Genomic DNA, 21,476 nt, shown 5'->3' with positions numbered 1-21,476 from the left:
ACATGTACACACTTCTTAAAATAAATTCTAGGCAGATTTTCAATATGGTATGCAGTAGAACAAGACTATTTTTTTCTTTCAGTCCTACTGTGCACAAAATGGTGACTTCCTGTCAACTGTTATCCTTTTTCAAAAGGACACTTAAAATGTTTTACAATTTTTCCCTTTGAATCTCTAATGTTACATTGTACTGGAATTTCTTTCAACTCATGACATCACTGTAGATTTATTATTTTGTTGTTGTAATTGTTTGTCAACATTCTGTGGCTTTTAATTTGCAACATTACCTCAATTTGTCTACAGTGGTAACTATTTTAATAATAGTATTATTGCCTTTAGGTTAATGGTTCAACAACATTCCTTTGGTTCACACCTATTTCACTGATTATGAGACTTTGGTTAATGACTCCAATATAAAGTTTTTTGCCCAAATCCCACCAGATCTCATTAGAACTCCAACAACAACAAGTTCTCCTTCTACAGCTCCCAGGAGACACAGACACAGGATTAGAAATCTTCTCGGAAAGTGCTATTTGTTCTGGCTTTTGAGATATTGGTAATTTGTGAACGTGGCCTTAACACCTGATTAAGTGCTCTCAGGCGATGCTTGTGGCAGAAATGGTGATTATTCATGCTTTATCAATACTTGACAAGATATTTAACTTGACTAATTAAAAAGCCATCAAATTTATTACATCGCCTCGCACTTCAAAGGTCTTTAAGGTGCATGTCCCAAGTATGCATTTCACTGCACTGAAGAGGAACTGTTGTATGCCCATGCACAGGGACTGAAGGCCTGGAGCCTGATTTCAGACATGCTACAATGAAAGGGATAAATAAAGCTATATCTTTTCACCACTCATAATTTCCTTGCTTTTTTATGTATATAAATAAAATAAATGCTTTTGTTGACTCATTTCCCACAGTTAAATTTAGATCCTGAGGAAATAGAGAAGTCGGCATGAAATCAGAAGTTAAAACAGTGGAGTCATTATTCAGCAAATAAGTTCTTCCAGTGATATTTCTCTTGCCAAATGTTAAATGAAATATTTAGCTATATACACATATCTGTAAGTTATCATTACAAATAATTCTCTCCTCTTCTGAAGTACATACAAAACAATACAGACCAATGTGAAACATCTACAGTTTCCATTATGGGGTCATATAACCACCATAAAAATGAACACCACGTCCAAGTTTATTACTTAATTAGTATATTATCACTAAGGACTCCAGTACATGTAGCTTAAAATATGGACAGTATATTTATAGGTTTTGAGATTGAGAGAAAAAAAAGAGATTTCTTAAAGAATTAGCAAGCTTTATCCCTCAGTCTCTCCCATTTCTTATCCTTGCCTACAACACCTACACATTTTAAGCTATAAAAACCTTACAGTTACTAATATAAACGGTAAGCATAGCTGCTCAATCACTTTACTTTTTGTTGCAACCTTTTCCTCTCCTCCACCACCTGTATTTTGTCAAATTAAGGCCTCTATTCTCCAGACAGATGAACTAGTGCAAACCCCTTTAGACCCACATGGAATTCTGCTCTCTTCCATGGGATTCAAACTGTGAATAATAGTACACACCAGTGCATTGATTTGCAGGATCACAAATACTTCAGGGAAGGGAACTATGTCACCTTACAAATGCCATGCAACACAATAGTGCTAGATAAATATTATGCATATTTTAATGATCAAAACAGTTCATTTTTCATATTAAATATCAGTAATGATGTGACAATTGTCAACACACCACAATATGTGATCCAAAGTCACAGTTTTGTTCAAATCAAACAAATAAGATACAAAAGAGAGCTGAAAGTGAATGACCTAAAGGAGTTCTGACCTGAGTGAAGTAGTACGCATGACTCCAGCATACAGAAGTAAGAAAAATATAGTTACCTTAAGGAAGAACCTCTTATCTGTCCTGGCAGGATTATAGGAGGCAAGGTAAGCAGCTATTAGAAGGAATTTGGAGTAATAAGGAAGTTCTACGTGAGCATGTGCAGAAAGTCCTATAAAACACAAACAGTTTATGAGTCACTGAGGGAGCATTCTAACCGTGAGAGGTTTAAAATTAGACCAGTAAGTTTTGTTCTAGTTCTCAAGGGTAAACACATTGCAGCATTCCTCTTCTCTGCCTGCTCCATTCCTGCAAGTCAGCAGAGATGGATATTTGCTACAATCCAGGTATCCCAAGAGTAAAGCAGGCAGTGCTGTGGGACAATGTGTCATGCATGGGTCACCCCTGAAACAAAACAATACCAGCACTCAGTTTGCTGGTGGACTGCTCTAGAGCTTCCAGACATTACGGTAATACAAAGATTAAATACATACAGCAACAGGTAACAATTTCCTGCAATACCCAGGAGAAACCTTATTGAATGTATGTATCATTGTGGGACAGGGTTTGTACGTAATTCCATGGAGGACAGGGACAACAACCCTCCAGGGACAGTGGATGACGACTAGGCAAATTTACTCAGGTTGTAACACTTCCAGAGAGCTACCATCACTTGGAGAAAGACTCACATGTATTGGTTCAAACTGGATTCTCCAGGAACCAGCAGGCACAGAAAGGATTTTTGGACAAACAGCCTGAGTTTAAACTGACTTAGAGCCTTCTTTCTGATTCGGCAAGTGGACAAGACCTCTGGTCCATGGTTGCGGGGATCCTTCGGGAAGGACTGGAAGGACTTTGGCCTACTGAGGCCACCATAAGAGTAAGTGTTCTTGTAGTGTGCAAAAGGAATAATGAACTGATAACAAGAGGAAAACCCCTGGGTCGGTTTAAAAGGACTGTTCACCAGCCAGAGCCCTTGCTGGAGTCAGGGGATGATCTCTGGTAAGCTTATTAGCATGCGTGTAGGGCAGGGGTCGGCAACCTTTCAGAAGTGGTGTGCCGAGTCTTCATTTATTCACTCTGATTTAAGGTTTCGCGTGCCAGTAATAAATTTTAACATTTTTATAAAGTCTTTCTATAAGTCTATATTATATAACTAAACTATTGTATGTAAAGTAAACAAGGTTTTCAAAATGTTTAAGAAGCTTCATTTAAAATTAAATTAAAATGCTGATCTTACACCGCCAGCCTGCTCAGCTCGCTGCCAGCCTGGGGTTCTGTTCACCTAGGCCGGCAGCGGGCTGAGCAGGGCCTGCGGCCGGGACCCCAGACCTGGATGGGGAAGTTTCAGGGGTCAGGGCAGAAGGCTGGGATGGGGGGGGGGGTTCAGGGATGAGGGCTAGGGTGTGGGGGGGTGCATGGCAGAAGGCTGAGTGTGGGGGGAGTCAGGGCAGAGGGATGGGGCTGTGGCGATGCAGAGCAGAAGGCTGGGTGTGTGTTGGTGTGGGCGGGGTTCAGGGCAGAAGGCTGTGTGTGTGAGGGGGTTCAAGGGTCAGGGCAGAAAGCTGAGGGTGTGGGGGGTGCAGGGCAGAAGGCTGGGTGTGTGAGGGGGTTCAAGGGTCAGGGCAGAGGGCTGGGGGGCATGGAGGGTGTAGGACAGAACACAGTGGGGAGGAGGGGAGAAATCAGGGCAGAGGGCTGGAAGGGATATGCCCTGTTCCACCCCCTTCCCCAAGGCTCCATCCCTACCTCTGTCTCCTCTAGGGAACTGCCTGCACGCTGCTGCTCTTCCCTCCTCCCCTTCGCTAGGGCCATCAGCTGATTGGCACAGGGAAGGAGGGGGCGAGGCAGAAAGCACCACTCTGGGGGAAGAAGCTGGGGAGGGTGAAGCTTGGCTCCCGCAGAACCAAGCTTCTGCCTCCTGCCCCTGCAGGGGAGAGCAGTGGGCAGGGGGGCTGAGTGGGGCTGGGGGCCAGGACTGCGGCAGGCGGCTGCGTGCCGCTCAAAATCAGCTCGCGTGCCATGTTTGGCATGCGTGCTGCAGGTTGCCGACCCCTGGTGTAGGGTGTTTTTTTTGTTTATTGTTTTTAAGGTAAAAGCATTACAGAGAAAACATTAAGAATAAATGTGCTTACTTAGAAAGAGCTGTGTGGTAGTTTAACAGTGGGCAATTACATTCTTTACTATCTCCGAACAGCAAAGCAAAGCAGATCGGCTTAGGCAGCCTGAATTTGTTAGGGAGGTCACAGTATAGGCAAGGAGCCGTGCAGTCTGGAAGTACCCTGGTCATAGGGAAAGAGAGTCACAGGTCTCCAGCCAAGACAGGTGATGGCTTAAGAGCCGGAAGTGTAGAGGGAGTGCCCTTGCTGGACCATGGTGGGGGAATACAGGTCCAATTACCCTGAACTGTGACAAATACCACTACTAAGATGATGATAGTGGTTCCCAGATAATTGATGAAATCTGAGCTGGGATCTTCATTTACTGAACTGGTTTTAAAAAAACAACCCCCCTCACATTTTTAAACATTTTCAGGCCAATCTGGTTTAAGACAGTTTGGTAGCTAGTGTGGATATGGCAAAATTGTCAATCTGTCCGCTTCCCAATTGAGATTGGACCTAAAGGCTGCTATAAACTGTTCAAGGGACCAGCTCCACAATGAGCCAGACTCCAACTAGGGAGCCAAATTGCATCTTTGAACACACATCAACACCCAGGCTGTGGCTGGTTTCTCAGCTGCAGCTCAGCTTCTAGACATTTTAGTTTACTTTTATTTATGATTGAAGGTAAAAGGTTTCCAAAACACTCAGCCTGATTCATTTGGTCTAGTCTACTATATGCATTTTGCAATTTTACATATACTTTACATAACCAAGGGTATTCCATGATGTACCTTTCCTCCTTCCATTTCTACACTTTTCTTTTTCCCCACTTTCCTCCAGTCACTGTACATTTTTTTATTTAAAATGTGTGTGACCAGCAGGCTCAAGCTACCTTCTCTTCTCTGTTGGTGGGAGAGGTCAGTTTCTTAGAGGGTCTATTTTGTGCCTGCTCAGTTTTGTCTTTTCATCTAGATTGTTCCCTGTAGCTTGTTTTCTGTGCTTTGTACAAACACCAAGCATATATCTGTCAATGCTCAAACTAACAAAAAATGCGGGTTTAATCTTCATACTTCTAACAAATAAGGATCAAAACAGTGGAACATGTTTAAAAGTTAGTGTAAATTTCAGAGTTCACAATATAATTGTGGAGCACTTGAGATGGGTTATTTACAAATTTCCTTTCAGGTAGTCATGAAAGCACGGCATATTTTTTTTCAGCTTCTACTAACAGTCAAGTAGCTGTTTTATTTGTACAGCATTTTAATTAAAAATGCAATCCCAGATAAAAAACTCCTGCTTGTACACAACTAAGTTGAATACTGAAATGCCTGTGCTCCTACTCCATCTTTCTGACCTGCTGGGATTAGCATTATGCATTGAATAATTGTTTGCTTAATTACATCCCCAGAGTACAGTTTATTACATATTAATTTCTCTTTAAGAAAAATGTTAATGTCAGAAATGTTATTTACCTACAAAACCATTTTCCCTGGTGTATGAGCTTAAAGTATCCTGAAAGTAACTTTAAGTAAAATCTCTCTTTTTTGAGAGAATCAGGAATAAGTGTATTGCTCTCATTTGGGAAAAATAGGAGGTTTAGGAATAACCCTATGATTCTATTTCCCTTGACCAGACACACTGCAGAAGTTACATATTTGTTTAAAAAGCAAAGGTCTGAATCACACTCTGATCACTACCACATTATCTATAGACTATCACCACAGCTTTGATAGGCAGTCAGAACATACTGCATCCATCAAAAGAAGCGTTTTACCGTGGTGGAGACTAGGGGGAAAAGATGGTCCAAAAATTCAGAACTGGGCAAGAATCTACTGCTGAATGGGAGAGGGACTTTTCAAAGAAGACGTTTTAGTAATCTCCTAGCCTCTGTTTGCCAGAAGCTTATTAAGACTTCTCTCAGTTCTGCATAAGGGGTGGTGGCACAGAGCTGCACTACTCCAGAGGCAGCAGGAGAAAGGAATTGTGACTGTCATGATTCACATACCTCTCTCAGCAACAATTTGTCCAGGACTCCTGTTTTGCTCTGGTATATGCTGTGTCAGCCCATTACCAGGGTCAGCGTACTTCCCTTCAGATATAGTCATCTCTGCTGGTCATGCACAGAGCAAGTGGAGAGTCATGGATCAGCCTACTCTCCATCCTTCTGCACATAGGAGTAGTGGTTTATTTCCCCCTCATGCCCAGACTCAGCATCCAGGCATGTTCTGCACCAAGGAAGGAGGTACAATCTAGGCCTCAGTAAAGTCATTCCATTTAAGTGTTTGTTAGGGATCAGCAATCACATCACTAAATAACTGCTACCATAACTACTACTATTTAGAATTATTGCATCTATTTGATACCTTTCAAGTGCCCAGGTTCTCCATCATCCTGCTGTATTCTCTCCCACTGTGAGCTAAAAAAGAAAGGCAGGTGTTTAAAGAAAGAATATCCATATCCAAATGAAAAGGGAAGTTACTTACCTTGTAGAGTAACTAGAGTACAAGATGTTTTGTCCCTATGGGTCCTCCACATGAGGATCCATGAACTCATGAACCAAGATTTTGTGAGCGGGTCCACACCTGTGCCCTATGCATCTTTGTGCTTTGGTACAAGATATACAGGGTGGGAGAGCGTTGCCTCCACTACAGTTCCTTCTCAAACACAGTCTATACAGAATGAGAAAGGAGGCGTCTATACAGTAAGGATGGGCTCCACCTAAACGAAAATGGAACCAGATTGCTGACATGTAAAATTAAGAAGGTTGTAAAAGAGTTTTTAAAGTAAGGGCTGAGGGAAAGCCGACAGGTGCAAAGGAGCACATAGTTCGGATGGAGACATCTCTTAGGGAAGAATCTATTAATGGCAATTCTCTATAGCCTAGTAAACAAGATAGGAATGAAGTTGATAGAGTACAGGTAGGAACTGAAGAGAAACAGTCAAATGAAAAGTATCAGAGGGGTAGCCATGTTAGTCTGGATCTGTAAAAGCAGCAAAGAGTTCTGTGGCACCTTATAGACTAACAAACCGACGAAGTGGGCATTCACCCATGAAAGCTCATGCTCCAATATGTCTGTTAGTCTATAAGGTGCCACAGAACTCTTTGCTGCTTTTAGTCAAATGAAAGAGTCCCATTCAATTACATCATATAATGGCAGACAGCTAAAAAGTGAAAAAAATGTATGTGTTTGTATATAAATGCTAGAAGTCTAAATACTAAGATGGGTGAACTTGAATGCCTCGTATTAAATGGTACACCCACACCTTGAATACTGCGTGCAGTACTGATTGCCCATCTCAAAAAAGATACATTAGAATTGGAAAAGGTACAGAGAGAGGCAACAAAAATGATTAGGGGGATGAAACAGCTTCCACATGAGTAAAGAGTAAAAAGACTAGGACTTTTCAGCTTGGAAAAGAGACGACTAAGAGGGGATATGAGAGAGGTCTATAAAATCATGAATGGTGTGGAGAAAGTGAATAAGGAAGTGTATTTAATCCTTCATATAACACAAGAACTAGGGGTTACACAATGATATTAACATGCAGCAGGTTTGTTTTAAACAAAAGGAAATACTACTTCACACGCCACACAGTCAACCTGTGGAACTCATTGCCAGGGGATGTTGTGAAGGCCAAAAGTATAACTGGATTCAAAAAATAATTAGATACGTCCCTGGAGGACAGATCCACTAGTGGCTATTAGCCAAGATGGTCACAAATGCAACCCTATGCTATGGGTTTCCTAAGCCTTTAGCCGCCAGAAGCTAGGACAAAAATGGATGGATCACTTGATAATTGCCCTGTTCTGTTCATTCCCTCTGAAGCATCTGGCATTGGCCACTGTCGGAAAACAGGATACTGGGCTAGATGGACCATTGGTCTGATCCAATATGGCCTTTCTTGTGCTCTTAACAACTCTGAAGCTGAGGGGAAGGAGGGTGGGTAGTAAAGCACCCATATGGACAAAACATCTCGAAGAACTCCAGTTACTGTACAAGGTAAGTAACCTCTCCTCCTTCAAGTTATTGCTCCCTATGGGTGCTCCATGTCAGCAGATTCCCAAGGAGTACCCCAACTGAGGGGGAAGGGGGCTGAGGTGGTGGATTCAGTATGAGACAAAGAAGAGCTTCGCCAAAGGCCACTTCTAGAGCTGATGCACAAACAAGAGCACAGTGTTGAGAAAATGTACTGAAGACCAGGTGACAGCTTTGCAAATGTCCAAGATGAGTATGTTCTTCAGTAAGACCAGAGAGGTAGACTGAGCCCTGGTGGAATGGGCAATCTCCCTAGGTGGAAGACGCACCTTTGAGGCTTTGTTACAGGTGAGGATGCATCCTGAAAGCTGTTTTCAGTCTTTGCCCTTTCAGTCTTTCTGCTATGGGAAAAAAAAAAAAAAAGGTCTAGAAAAAGCCAAGGGGCTTAATCCTGCCAAGGTACATTTTTGTGTATCCAGCATACGGATACTCCCTTGTTCTCTCAAAGATCAAGGCTTGGGGTAATACACTGGTAGATGAATGCCCTGATTAATGTGGAATTCTGATGAAACTTTAGGCAGAAGACAGCAATGGAGACATATCACCTTATTGCCATAGAAAAGAGTGTAAGGTGGGTCAGCCTAAAGTGCTCTGAGTTCCCCTACCTTTCTGATTGAGGTGATGGCTATGAGGAATGAGGTCTTAAAAGGACAAATGAAGAAGGGTACAATTCCCTGTAGATTCAAATGGGGGGGCGGAATTCTCAGAGTATTCAGGACTAAGTTGAAGTCCGTGTGTAGCAGATTCTTCATAAATGGGTAAAAGTTAAACAGAGCCTTAATGAATCTTGCAATGGTTGGGTGAGAAAAGCCTGAAAACCTCTTGAGGGAGGAGTGAAAAGCTGTAATGACAGCCAGGTAAACCTGAACTGAGCTCAGTGATAAGCCTGGGGTTTTTAATTTAGCAGGTAATTGAGAACATGTATGAGGAGAGACTCAAGAGGAGGTACAGACTGATGGGTACACTAGGCTTGAAAACATCTTCATTTCTGCACATAGGGTTTCCACTACTGAGCCGTATCATTTGGTCTTCTGAAGGACAGTCCTGTTGTACACTAGAGAGCCATCTAGGAGCCAGGCGCTGAGGTGGGTCACAGTGCCTGACTACTCGGTGAGGAGATCTGCTGCCAGAGGAAGATGAAAAGGTGGTCACAGGGTCAGGCAAATCAGATACCTGCCTTGGCCATGATGGCACTATGATGATGACCACCACTTTCTCTTGCATGGACTTATTTAGGACCTTGAGAAACAACAGTGCTGAGGGATAAACAGAGTGACATGTGAGGCCAAGGGGGTAAGGAGGGCATCTCCCAACAAGTTGTGACTGTGCCTTCCGCTTGCACACAAGTGTCAGTACAGGAACTCCTCACTTAAAGTCATCCCGGTTAACCTTGCTTCAATGTTAAGTTGCTGATCTATTAGGGAACATGCTCATTTAAAGTTGTGAAATGCTCCCTTCTAACATCGTTTGGCAGCAGCCTGTTTTGTCCATTGTTAGCAGGAAGAGCAGCCCCCTGCAGTTAGCTGGTGGGTGGTTGGAACCAGGGTGGACCAGCAGCCCCCTATCAGCTCCCCACTCCCCCAAGTTCCCTGTGCAGCAGCTGTCCCTCTCCCCACTGCCATGTGCTGCTCCTGCCCTCTGCCTTGGAGCTGCTCCCAGAGACTCCTGCTTGCTCTACAGGGGAAGTGGGGCTAATGTCAGGGTGTCTCCCCCTCCCCCCTGCTCCTGCACCCCGCTTACCCCATCTTCCATAGAGCAGGGGGGACACACGACCAACAGAGGGAGCTCCTAGGCAGTAGCTGCGGGTCTCAGCAAGCTGATTTAATTAACAAGGCAGTGTCCTTAAGCCTGGGGTCAGCTACTTAAAGGGGAATGAGCATTTTTTCCTCTCACACCCAGGGTGTGTGTCTCTGTCTGTCCTCCCTCCTTTCCTGCTGCCTTGTAGAGTGTTGTGAGAGTTAACCCTTGAGGGCTCAGTCAATTGCTAGTTCATTTAGCAGTAAGACATTCCCTGGGAAATATCCCACCCTCTGACTCTTCCACCAAGCTTCACAATCATCATCACTGTGTACCAGTATTAAAATGTTTGTTTAAAACTTATACTGTGTGTGTGTGTGTATCTATCCATACATCCCTGGAACCTAACCCCCTCATTTACATTAATTCTTATGGGGAAATTGGATTAGCTTAACATAGTTTAGCCTAAAGTTGTATTTTTCAGGAACATAACTACAATGTTAAGTGAGGAGTTCTTGTACTCTGCATTAATGGTGTCTCAAAGATCTCTCTCTTGGGAACCCCAGGTGAGACAGATCTTCTGAAACACTGTCACTCAGTTCCCACTTCCTGCTCAGGAAGTCTGCTACAGTGTTCTAACGGTCCCAGCAGATAAATCACTAAAATCTCTATGTGGTGGGATATGTACCCCAATTCCTTAGTTTTATTAATTCTGTGCATAAGGACTGGGGTATTGCTCTTCTTTGGTGATTTTTAAAATACATTGCAGACCTGCTGCCCAACATTACTCTGAGTGGCCTGATGTTGGGTAGGAAGTGATGGTAAGTGTAATGGACTGCACTGAATTCTAAAATGTTGATCTGGAGAGGGGTCTCCATTGAGCTGTGAAGTCCTGGAAATGGGTGTCCCAGCCTACTAGGGAGGCATCTATAGAGATGATCTTTTTTGGGGGAGGGAGGACATGAAAATGGAACTTCTAAAGCAGATCTTTTGAGGCTCTTTCCACCTATTGAAGAAGCTGATGACCCTCTGAGGTATGACACCCACTTGGATAATTTGTGCATAGCCAAACCTGAAGACAACAGGAGTGTAGTCTTGCCAGGGATGTTATGGATATACAGGCTGCTATGTGGCCAGGAGTTGAAGGCAAACCCTCATTGTGGTTTGCAGGTCTGATGTATTGTGGAAATGAGGCTGGATATTATAGTGAATCTCTCCATGGGCAAATATGCTTTGGCTGTAATAGTGTCCAGAATGGCAGAGGCCCAAGGAGCAGGAAAGAGAATATGGTCCTGTTGGTTACTGACTGCACCTCAAGAAAGGAGTGCATCGTCCAAGGAGGGAGAAACTATTATTCCCATCTGACAAAAATGAGTTGCTAGTGCCAAGGGTACTTTTAAAGACCCTTGGAGCAGCTGAAAAACCTAGGGTAGGATGCTGTATTGGTGCGAGGATGCTGTATTGGTGCGAGGATGCTGTATTGGTGGTAGTCTTTGCCGAGAATGAACTGCAGGAAACATGTGAGAGAAGGGTGCACAGCTATATGAAAGTATTTATCTTGAATTTTGAGAGAAAGAGAGACAGACCAACCCCCAGAGATCCAAAGAGAGAATGATCACTTCCAGGGTTACTAACCTGAAACACAGAAAGGATGAAGCTGTTCAAAGTCCTGAGATCTAAAATCAGTCTCCATCCTCCTCGTCTTATAAACCCAAGAAGTACAGTACCTGGAGTAGAACCCTCCCCAGATAAAATCCAGTGGAACTGATTCAATCACCACAAAAACTGCAAGAGATTGTACTTCCTGTCTTAAGAGACCCTCATGAGAATGGTCCCTAAAAGGATTTAGCTTCCAGTTTTTAAAGGATGCCTTTTTTGCCTCTAACCACTTCTTTTACTTTGTTGTTTAGCCATGGTGGCAATTTTTGGTCTTCTTACTATGTTTTTTAATGAGGGGTATACATTTAATTTGAGCCTCTATTATGATGCTTTTAAAAAAGTTTCCATGCAGCCTGCAGGCATTTCACTCTTGTGACTGTACCTAATAATTTCCATTTAACTGTCTTCCTCATTTGTGTGTAGTTCCCCTTTCTAAAGTTAAATGCTACTGTGGTGCTATTCCTTGGTATTTTCCCTCTCACAAGGATGTTAAATTTAATTATATTCTGGTCGCTATTACCAAGTGGTTCAGCTATAATCACCTCTTGGACCAGATCCGGTGCTCCACTTAGGACTAAATCAAGAATTACCTCTCCCCTTGTGGGTTCCAGAAATAGCTGCTTCAAGAAGCAGTCATTAATGGTGTCTAAAAACTTCATCTCAGAATCCCATACTGAGTGACTGCAGATATCCTCCGTTATGCTTGAGTTTTCTACCTCTATAGCCTCTCAAATCTCCTGGAGCATTTCACAATCACTATCACCATCCTGGTCAGGTGGTCGGTAGTATTTTCTGCTATACTCATAATTCAAGCCTGGAATTTCTATCCAGAGACATTCTAAGGTACAGTTTGATTAATTTAAGAGTTTCTCTATTTGACTCTATGCTTTCTTTCATATATAGTGCCACTCCCGCACCAGCACTACCTAATGTGTCATTCTTATGTATGTTGTACCCTGGTATTACCATGTCCCAAATAAAATGTTGATCAAGAATTTAATTCACCACCACCCACCCACTTATACATTCTTAATGCTATTTAAAATAAAATAATCCCATGAAGAGGAAGGTTTTTGTTCCATAAAAGCAGGAGGTGAAGGAAAGAAAGGAACAACGGATCAGTGATGGTACAGTGGATTTATAAACCTTGCCCCAATAAGATGGTTCTGAGGAGCTTGTGTGTTGCTTCTCATATTTATAGTACCTTAAAGAATTCTGAGGTTTGCATAGTAAGACATGAATGATACAGTGTGGAATTTCAGAGGCAATTTTTAAAAGAGAAGACAATTTCAGTTATCCTCATATATTATGGTGATGGATTTCCATGTTTAAGAGGTTATGAATTATTGAAAAGCACCCTATAATTTTCTCTCTATCTCCTACCAAATCAAATTATGGGATTTATTGGATTATAAGCATGTTTAAAAGAGGTTTTCATTTTTGTAAATTAAAATGTAAATCAATAATAAACCCCCAAAAACCCAACACTGAAAAAACCCACCCATTAAGTATACCAAAAATTAAAGGCTATAGAGCAAGAGAGGACACCTGAGTCATACCTAACACATCCAATGACAGCAGAAACACCTTACCCATGTCTGACCTTTGTTATAAAAGGGAGGAGCTGCTGACAGAACATTATCCATAAGGGGCCCTCTCCTTTAGACTGCCCTCCCCATACACTCTGAATTGTTGTTGACCTTCCAGGCATGATGCAATGTCCACCTGTTTGCCTGGGCATTGGTGAAGGACCAATCACATCTCCATTGGTGGAGAACTGCTTCAGTGTCTAGTTAATAAATAGTTTTATATGCTTTTTGCCTTAAAAATCTACTTCACACATTAACTTAATAGTTTCATAAGGTCTCATAAAAAACACACTGAACACTAGTTTGTATTTTCCTATCGGAGACACACTAGTAAAAATAGTTGTAGTATTTTATGGCTGCAAAGAAACTGATGTTAAAAGAAAAAGGGAGAGTCAATCTGGTAGGAAGAAATACTACTCACCACATTAATGACATTTTAAGTAAGGCTTTTGAGAGGCGTGTGGCTAAAAATAAAAAGGGACTTTTACCTGGATATTTCCCGGAGATAAACGGTCTGCATTGCTTTCTTCAAATGAGATTCAATATTTTTCCAGAGACGACGTGTGTCACGTTCATTTGCTGCATAGAGCAAAAATCAGCTTTGTTAGTGTAAACTCTGAAAAAGCGTTTAACCTATAGAAGAGTGGAATTCAACTGAATAGCTGAATAGAGTCAGACACACAAAATAATCAGTGTGACATCCTGACTTTCTGAAATATTTGCATTACCAGGATACAGAATTATCTTCTATTGATGTAAACACCACACTGCAAGGCAAGGATGTTGCATGGTGGTTACTTTGTGATACTCCATGACTATTTAACAGAATAGCTGTTTTCACGCTCCACTCCTAGGCCTGAGAGGGAAGGTAGTTTCTCCCTTCCCTTCTCAGCTGCTGAGGTATGGGGAGAAGTTGTATATGAGGGAGCAGCTGTTAGGAGAGAAAAGTGCTTGGCAGCAGATTCAGTCTCATCTCCATGAAACACTGACTAAAAGCTTGTTAGTCTGCTTCTGCTATAGTCCAAATGTGTGCATTAGAACATAACAACATAGGAATAGTCTTAGTGGGTCAGACCAAAGGTCCATCTAGCCCAGTATCCTGTATTCTGACAGTGACCAATGCCAGGTGCCCCAGAGGGAACAAACAGAACAAGTAATCACCTAGTGATCCACCCTCTGTTGCCCATTCCTAGCTTCTGACAAACAGAGGCGAGGACACAATCCCTGCCCATCCTGGCTAATAGCTATTGATGGACCTATCCTACACGAATTTATCTAGCTCTTTTTTAACCCTGTTATAGTCTTGCCCTTCACAACATCCTCTGGCAAAGAGTTCCACAGGTTAACTGCGTTGTGTGAAGAAATACTCCCTTTTGTTTGTTTTAAACCTGCTGCCTATTAACTTCATTTGGTGACCCCTAGTTCTTGTGTTAGGAGAAGGAGTAAATAGCACTTCCTTACTTACTTTCTCCCCACCAGTCATGATTTTATAAACTCAATCATATCCCCCCTTAGTCGTCTCTTTTCCAAGCTGAAAAGTCCCAGTCTTCTTACTCTCTCCTCATACGGAAGCCTTACTAGACGGTAAAGCAATACTGCTGTGATTGGCAGAGTGAATGGAAATGGATCAAAGCCGGGCACTCCAGAAGAGGCACAGGTTGAACCCCACTGTTTTAAATGCAGACTGCTACTCAGGCCTGCTGTACACCTTAAACTTAGACTGACCTAGCTACATCACTCACTGGTGTAAAAAAATTATATCCCAAGAGACATAGTTAAGCTGGCCTAAGCCCCAACAAACACTGCTACGCTGATTAAAGAATTCTTCTGTCAACCTAGCTACCACCTCTCGAGGGGGTGGATTTACTACAAAGATGGGAAAAACCTCTTCCATTGCTGTAGCAAGTATCTACACTACAGCAGTGTTGCTACAGCACTTGTAACATAGAGACAGCCTAATAGAAAAGCAAAGCACTTACCTTCTCCTCTGACTACTGGTTCACAATATTTAGTAAAATTTAGTGCAGCCTGCAGAAAAAGACAGAAAAATTGACAATGTATTAGACCTGGTCAGTCTATACTGTACAGCATCTAACACACATCTGCGTGATGTAAAGTGAATAAAATATGTTTCAACTACTAATTATGGCATTTTGCTTCCAAGGTTTTCACTCTGAGTTAGGTCATAAGGTTTCACAGTGTAATATCCAGGTATACAAACATAAAGATGACATTCACAACAAAAGCAAAGACAAACCTCCACAAAATCTTTTCACTATAGTATATTGATTAAAAAAAAAAAACTTTCAATACAGCAATTGTATCTTTTTAAACCAGTAGTGTAGAAAGTAACTTACTGCAGACAAATTTATTTCCTTCACCCTTTTTTTGTCAAAACTCACTGTTTCTGCTGCAAATATGTTCAATAATACATTATATTTACATGCAAATACAGAGAAGAAATGATAAAAATCGATTTGCAGAGTCGCGGCCTAACCCAGTGCTCTGTGCTGCGTGGTGGCATGGCTGGCTTCAGCCGGGCGGCGTGGCTGTAGCGCCACCAGCCGCCAGTGCTCCAGGCAGCGCGGTAAGGAGGTAGGGAGCAGGGGGTGTTGGATAGAGAGCAGGGGAGTTTGGGGTGGTGGTCAGGGCATCAGGGTGTGGATAGGGGGTGGAGCAGACAGAAGGAAGGGAAAAGGGGGGTTTGAATGGGTGCAGGAGTCCCGGGGGCCAGTCAGGAAGGAGAAGGGTTGGATGGGACAGCAGGGGGCAGTCAGGGGCAGGGGTTCCAGGGGCGGTCAGGGAGAAGGGGTGGTTGGATGGGGCTGGGGTCCCGGGTAGGGGCAGTCAGAAATGAAAAATCAAACACATTTACAGCAGTAAAAAGCAGCATGCATTAATCTAAATTCTATTATATGCAGAGTAGTTCAGAAACTTATACAATATTTATACTAGTCTATATCAACACATTCCATACAAAAGACTTTGCACATACAAAAGCCTGTAGGATTGGGTCCTGAAACCCTTACAGACAGTATCTTTATTCACGTGAGTAGACCAGTTGATGACTTGGGGACTACTCCCATTAGCAAAGTTACTCAAGAACAGTGGTACTCAAAATTTTCTTGTCACACACCCTGCTTACCAGTAATGGAATCTGTCTGTGCTCCCCCCTTCCCCCATCCATTACTACACAGCCAAGGCTTCCTCAGTACAGGAGCTTGGGCTGAAGGTGGAGCAGGGGGCGGAACTGAGGATGGGGGAGGAACTGGGCTAGAGGCAGAGCTGGCCTGGAGGAGAGGGAATGAGGGCTGAGCTGCGGCAGGGGGCCAAATGGGGCTGGGTGGTACTCCCTCCCCACCATCCGTGGGGGCTTGCCTGGGCCCTGACATGCCCCCCTGAATGTTCCTCTGTGCCCCACAGTTTGGGGACCACTGCTCAAGAACATACATGTCTGCAGAACTGGGCCCCTCAAACTTGAATGACTCAACTACTATAGCAAATCCTTTCAAGCATACTGCATCTACTTTTACACTTTTTACCTATAGATAAAGTTTAGCTCAGGGGCTGTTGCTGGGGAACCTGGCAGAGCAGGAAGTCTACCTCATTGGCATGGGGCTGTTTGAGTGACACACAAGTGGAATGTTTCCTTGCCTCACCATTTCCTCTCTTCTCCCTATCAACTATCCCTCTTTTTCCTATGGAGAAAGGGAGGTTGACTCAAGCCATACACTCGTTCTCTCAAGCCCTCGAGAGATTCCCTCCCCACCAGGAACTTAAGGTTTCAGAGAGTCAGCCAGGCTCAGGCTCTAATCTAAAATTTAAAAAAAATCTAGGTAGATTTTTAAGGGAAAAAAGGCTGCTACAGAAAGAAGCCTGTATCCTGCAGTCTGTTGCACTGAAAGGTAGAGAATTAGGAATAAAAATTTCAGTAACAGCACAAGATCACAGGTCTAGCCTGTCTCCACGTTCCTAGGGAAGAAGAGGAAAAACACTGTACAGATTGCTGGACATAGAAAGTTCTAGGGAAACTAGCTGGGTAGTATGTGAGGCAGCTCTACTCCTATTTTCACATGACTCTTCTTTCTTCTTAGCCAGACTTGTTTGTGCACTATTGGGCACTTTTACTTCTAAGTTATGGTAATTTTTACAGAATAATTAAATGACTGTACCGCAAGTGTTTGCGCTGCTTAACATTTATTTTCAGTATGTTGCTCCTTTTAACAGGATTCAAGAGAACATACATTAAAGATACCCTGGATTATTTTTCTCTAGTGCATTCAAAATTGCAGCGTATGGTTATCAAAACTAACAGATTATATTTTCAGCAAGATCCTGTGTATGCCAGTGCTGTAACTTGACTATTTTGTTGCTCCCATTGATTTTTCTACTCCCACTCACCGAAAGTTATTTTCCTGGTCATCTAGCTAGGTATGTAACTTATTAGGTGCCATCTATAAAGTGTCTAGGTGTCAATAAAAACCCACTAGTTAACATACTAAGTAATGCTTAAATACAGTGTGCATGTGTGTTTAAATAAGAATATGAAACAATATATCAGAAAGTAAACATTAAATGGCTTCAGAGAGTGGCTTTTTGCTATAATATTAGAGTATGAACAGCCCATTTAACAGTCTTGTGAACAGGATAGTAGTGTTTTTGGGGGGGTTTGTTTTTTTGTTTTTTTAAAGGGAACATACACATGTAATTTATTGCCATTAGATGTAACATTATTGATGAGAACTGAAAAGAGCATAATGATAAATCCTTTATGCTAATTTTTATTCTCTATTAAGACAGCTTCTAACTTAACTTTACACTCTAGCATGAATCTTCCGCATTTTGTCTTGCTGAGTCTTCAATTTTAATCAGTGAAACATACATAGTACACAATAGTTTACTAAGACAGCTATATGTACAGATATGAGGGGAAATGACAAGGCTGTGATCTTGATCCTTTTAGCTACTATTGTCTATACTACTTTAGCTCATTTGAATTGTGAAATTACTGCATGGTTAAAGATCAAGGGACCTGTATACAACAAAGGCCCATCATCTATTCTTTCTTTATTAATTCAAGTTATGCAATCAGAACCACTGACATTGTATAAAGACAAGTCATGCTCCTTGGCAGTAACCAAGAAGTAGTTTATTACTGAACACGTGCCCACTGATTTGATATTTCATAGGTTACATGAAAGTCAAAATGTAGATATTCAAAAATTAAATGACTACGCGCATTTTGAAATAAACCCCTCATTTTATACTTTGTCTGAACTGGGCAGATCATGGACTTGAAGGGTTGGGGGCTTGGGGGAAGGCAGGAAATAGGCAGGCTGAGGGTTGAGCCTCCTCTCTCCCCACACCCGCAGAGTAGGGGAAGCTGCTGAGCAATGTGCTTCTCCTAGCCTACAGAACCTTCAGCCTCCTTGCCTGCCCTCCAGTGCTCCAGGTCTGTGTGGGATAAGGCAGAGGGAGGCATGCCCTATTACTCTACTGTACTGTGTGTTGTGGCACCACAGCACATGCACACACCCATGCACATGCTTATTAAACTACCCAAAATTAACTTCTACTTCTACACTTAATACACTAACAATATAACATAAATTCACACAAAATAGCACATAACGCGAAAAGCGCGGGAGGCAGCCCGGATCTGGGGGGCCTGTCTGAATCAAGGCCGATTCCTCAGTTGATCTTACCAAACCCAGACAGTGTTAGGATTTGTTATAGTGTTATATCAAAGTGTAGGTGTGTGTGTATTAAATGTATGTAAAAAAAAAAAAAAAAAAAAAAAAAAAAAAAAAAAAAAAAAAAAATAAAAAAAAAATTAACCCAAATAAATTAATTTAATTCTTTTGGAAAAATTATTTTTAACAAATGATTTTTTTTTTTCGCATTTTTGAAACATAACTTAAGTGAGTTTAGGAGTAAAAAGTCTAAATTAGCTCTAAATAAATTGTTAGTACCAAAGGTTGGAGTCTTTTTGGATAGTTCTCTGAAAACATCCACTAACACTGCATCTGCTCTGCAAGTCAAAAAAAGCAGGGAATCCAAAGGGAGGAAAGTTAGAAGAGGAAGAATATATATCTAATATATATATATCTATATTACATCATCAATCTCGAAGATGCAGATGCAGTCACACCATCTCAAAAGGTATTAAAAAAAAAAAAAGGTTAGAAAGGGAAAAAAAAAAAATAGGGGTAAGGAACAGCTTCCATATGAGGACAATTAATGAAACTGGGACTTTTCAGCTTGGAAAAAGAGACAACTAAAGGGGGATATGACTGAGGTCAAAAAATAAATGACTGTGGAAAAAAAAAATAAAAAAAGGTTATTTACTGTTACTTCTTCCCACACACTAACTACACTAGTGGTCAAATTAAAAGGAAAGGCAGCAGCAAACAAAAAACAAAAGTAAAAAATTTTATTTTTCTTCACACTCTGTACCTGTGGAACTCAGATTGCCAGAGGATGATGTGAAACTACTATAACATAACAAAGAAAGAGAAGATTAGATTCATTTTTTATTATTTTGTTAAATTAAGTATCAGTAGTCACAAAGTAACAGTAACCAATATCTTGCTTTGCAGTGTGGGGTTTATGTCAATAGAAGATAATTCTGTATCATGGTAGTGCAAATATATCAGAATATCAGGATGTCACATTGATTATTTGGTGTGTGACTCTATTCAAAGTTAAATTTTACTCTTCTATAGGTTAAACACTTTTTTAGAGTTGACACTAACAAAGCTAATTTTTGCTGTATGCAGCAAATGAACACGACACATATAGACTCTGGAAAAATATTGAATCTCATTTGAAGAACGAAATGCAGACTGTTTATCTCTGGGAAATATCCAGGTAAATGTCCCTTTTCATTTTTAGCCATCTGCCTCTCAAAAGCCTTACTTAAAATGTCAAATAGGTGGCAAGTAGTATTTCTTCCTGCCAGACTGACTTTTCCTTTTTCTTTTAACATCAGTTTCTTTGCAGCCTTGGTGAGGTCCTCCTTGGAGACGAGACGGGTGCAGGCCCCCAGGGATATGAGGACACCCATACCTCATTAACTCATGTAAACTAGCCCAGGACCTTTTAATGCAATATGCTTATGACATGTTCTCTATCCAAACCGAACAATAAATCAAGCCTTTAAGATTTGGACAAGAAAAATAAATCTAGAGGATCTCTCACCAGATGTCGAAGCTCTTTCAAGTCCCTGCAGACTGTGTAGAAGACACCAAGAAGAATATTAATGTACGCAGCATAGAAATCAGCAGAATATTCTGGAGGATGATAATGGGACAGAATCTTTTGTAGATTTCCTGTTCGGATATAAACAAGTTTGATTTTTTTTCCCCCAAAAAAGCTGGCAATTGCCTTATTGTACTAATATTTTAAAAATTAAGTGCAGCACAAGCCAAACAAACAATGATAGTCAGCTGTACCATAGAAACCAAATCAACAGCAAAAAGAAAACCTTATCAATAGGGGTAACAGAACCAAAAATGGTCTGGCTCCCTCAGCATAAAAAAAGCCAACCCCCACACCTAAACTTAATCATCACAACACTAAATTACACTAACTTTAGTGACAACTAATTACAAGAAAAGCCTTAAACAATATGCTGCCAAAATGGCAAAGGATATAGAAACAGTCTTGACATCTACAGCTAACCACAGCTGTGGGAGAGAAATTCAGATCTCCAAAGACGTTCTTGTACTTCCATCAGCTGGCTGAGCTCTTCCTATGAGGGCCACTAATGGGGATCCCCAGAAACAATTCTTAAAGAAGTAAAATGGGATTTCTAGTCATAATGGATGAGGTAGATTGGGCTTTGCAGACTTAAGGGGTGGTATGTTCTCAGACTGCATGCAAAAGCAAAATGTGTCATGGGTGTTCCCTGAAGGAAAACGGAATACCGGAGAAGGCTGGAGTCTCTGACCCTGGTGTGTAGTTCACTAGTTAGCATGCAGTGTGTGGTTTGAGACACGGGATCCATATTGGAAATCTAGATGAATTAAAAGGGAGGGAGTCTCTGAATCCTAAGGAGAGGGCGATTAGGAATACAGAGCTTGTAATTTTACCAAAGCCACCTACAGTTATTAAAAAAATAAAACACTGCCTTCTGGATTCTAGTAACCAGCATACACAACTGTCACATTTTCTAAATGATTTAAAGCTGAAGCTTCAGTCTACTCTCACTGCTTAACAAAAAATGAAGTGTTTGAAATGCTTAGATGGAAAGTCCTTTATGCAAAGTACTATTATTATTCATTCAACAAAAAAAAGTAGAAAAAATTAAATTACCTATGCTGTAGTCAGGAAAATACAAGGTGAATGGCTCCAAGCATCCAGTGTTTGGACGAAATAGTTCCCACACAATTTCACTAAGGAAAATAACAGTGACATTTCTGTCTGTCTGTAAGAGAGAAAGAGGGAAAAGGTCACCTTGCATGTTAAAATATTAATCAGAAGAACGATTGTCAGGA

The 21,476-nt window shown here is 41.5% G+C and overlaps 1 protein-coding gene across 7 annotated transcripts in view; it reads right to left on the bottom strand.

Annotated features, from left to right (window-relative positions):
- ORC5 (origin recognition complex subunit 5) overlaps positions 1-21,476 on the bottom strand; it is a 130,272-nt gene that overhangs the window by 87,152 nt on the left and 21,644 nt on the right. For all 7 annotated transcript variants that reach the window (XM_039517391.1, XM_039517411.1, XM_039517404.1 and 4 more), the window contains exons 6-11: positions 21,295-21,406; positions 20,179-20,309; positions 14,958-15,006; positions 13,467-13,557; positions 6,320-6,372; positions 1,914-2,026 (exon numbers count right to left, since the gene is read on the bottom strand). In XM_039517391.1, coding sequence (XP_039373325.1) covers positions 1,914-2,026; positions 6,320-6,372; positions 13,467-13,557; positions 14,958-15,006; positions 20,179-20,309; positions 21,295-21,406 — 549 coding nt within the window. The remainder of the gene's footprint in view (positions 1-1,913; positions 2,027-6,319; positions 6,373-13,466; positions 13,558-14,957; positions 15,007-20,178; positions 20,310-21,294; positions 21,407-21,476) is intronic.

The sequence above is a fragment of the Mauremys reevesii genome, linkage group 1 (genome assembly GCF_016161935.1).
Source record: "Mauremys reevesii isolate NIE-2019 linkage group 1, ASM1616193v1, whole genome shotgun sequence".
Classification (NCBI taxonomy): Eukaryota; Metazoa; Chordata; order Testudines; family Geoemydidae; genus Mauremys; species Mauremys reevesii.
Note: the sequence above shows the minus strand (reverse complement) of the source record. Positions and strands in the feature narration are given on the sequence as shown.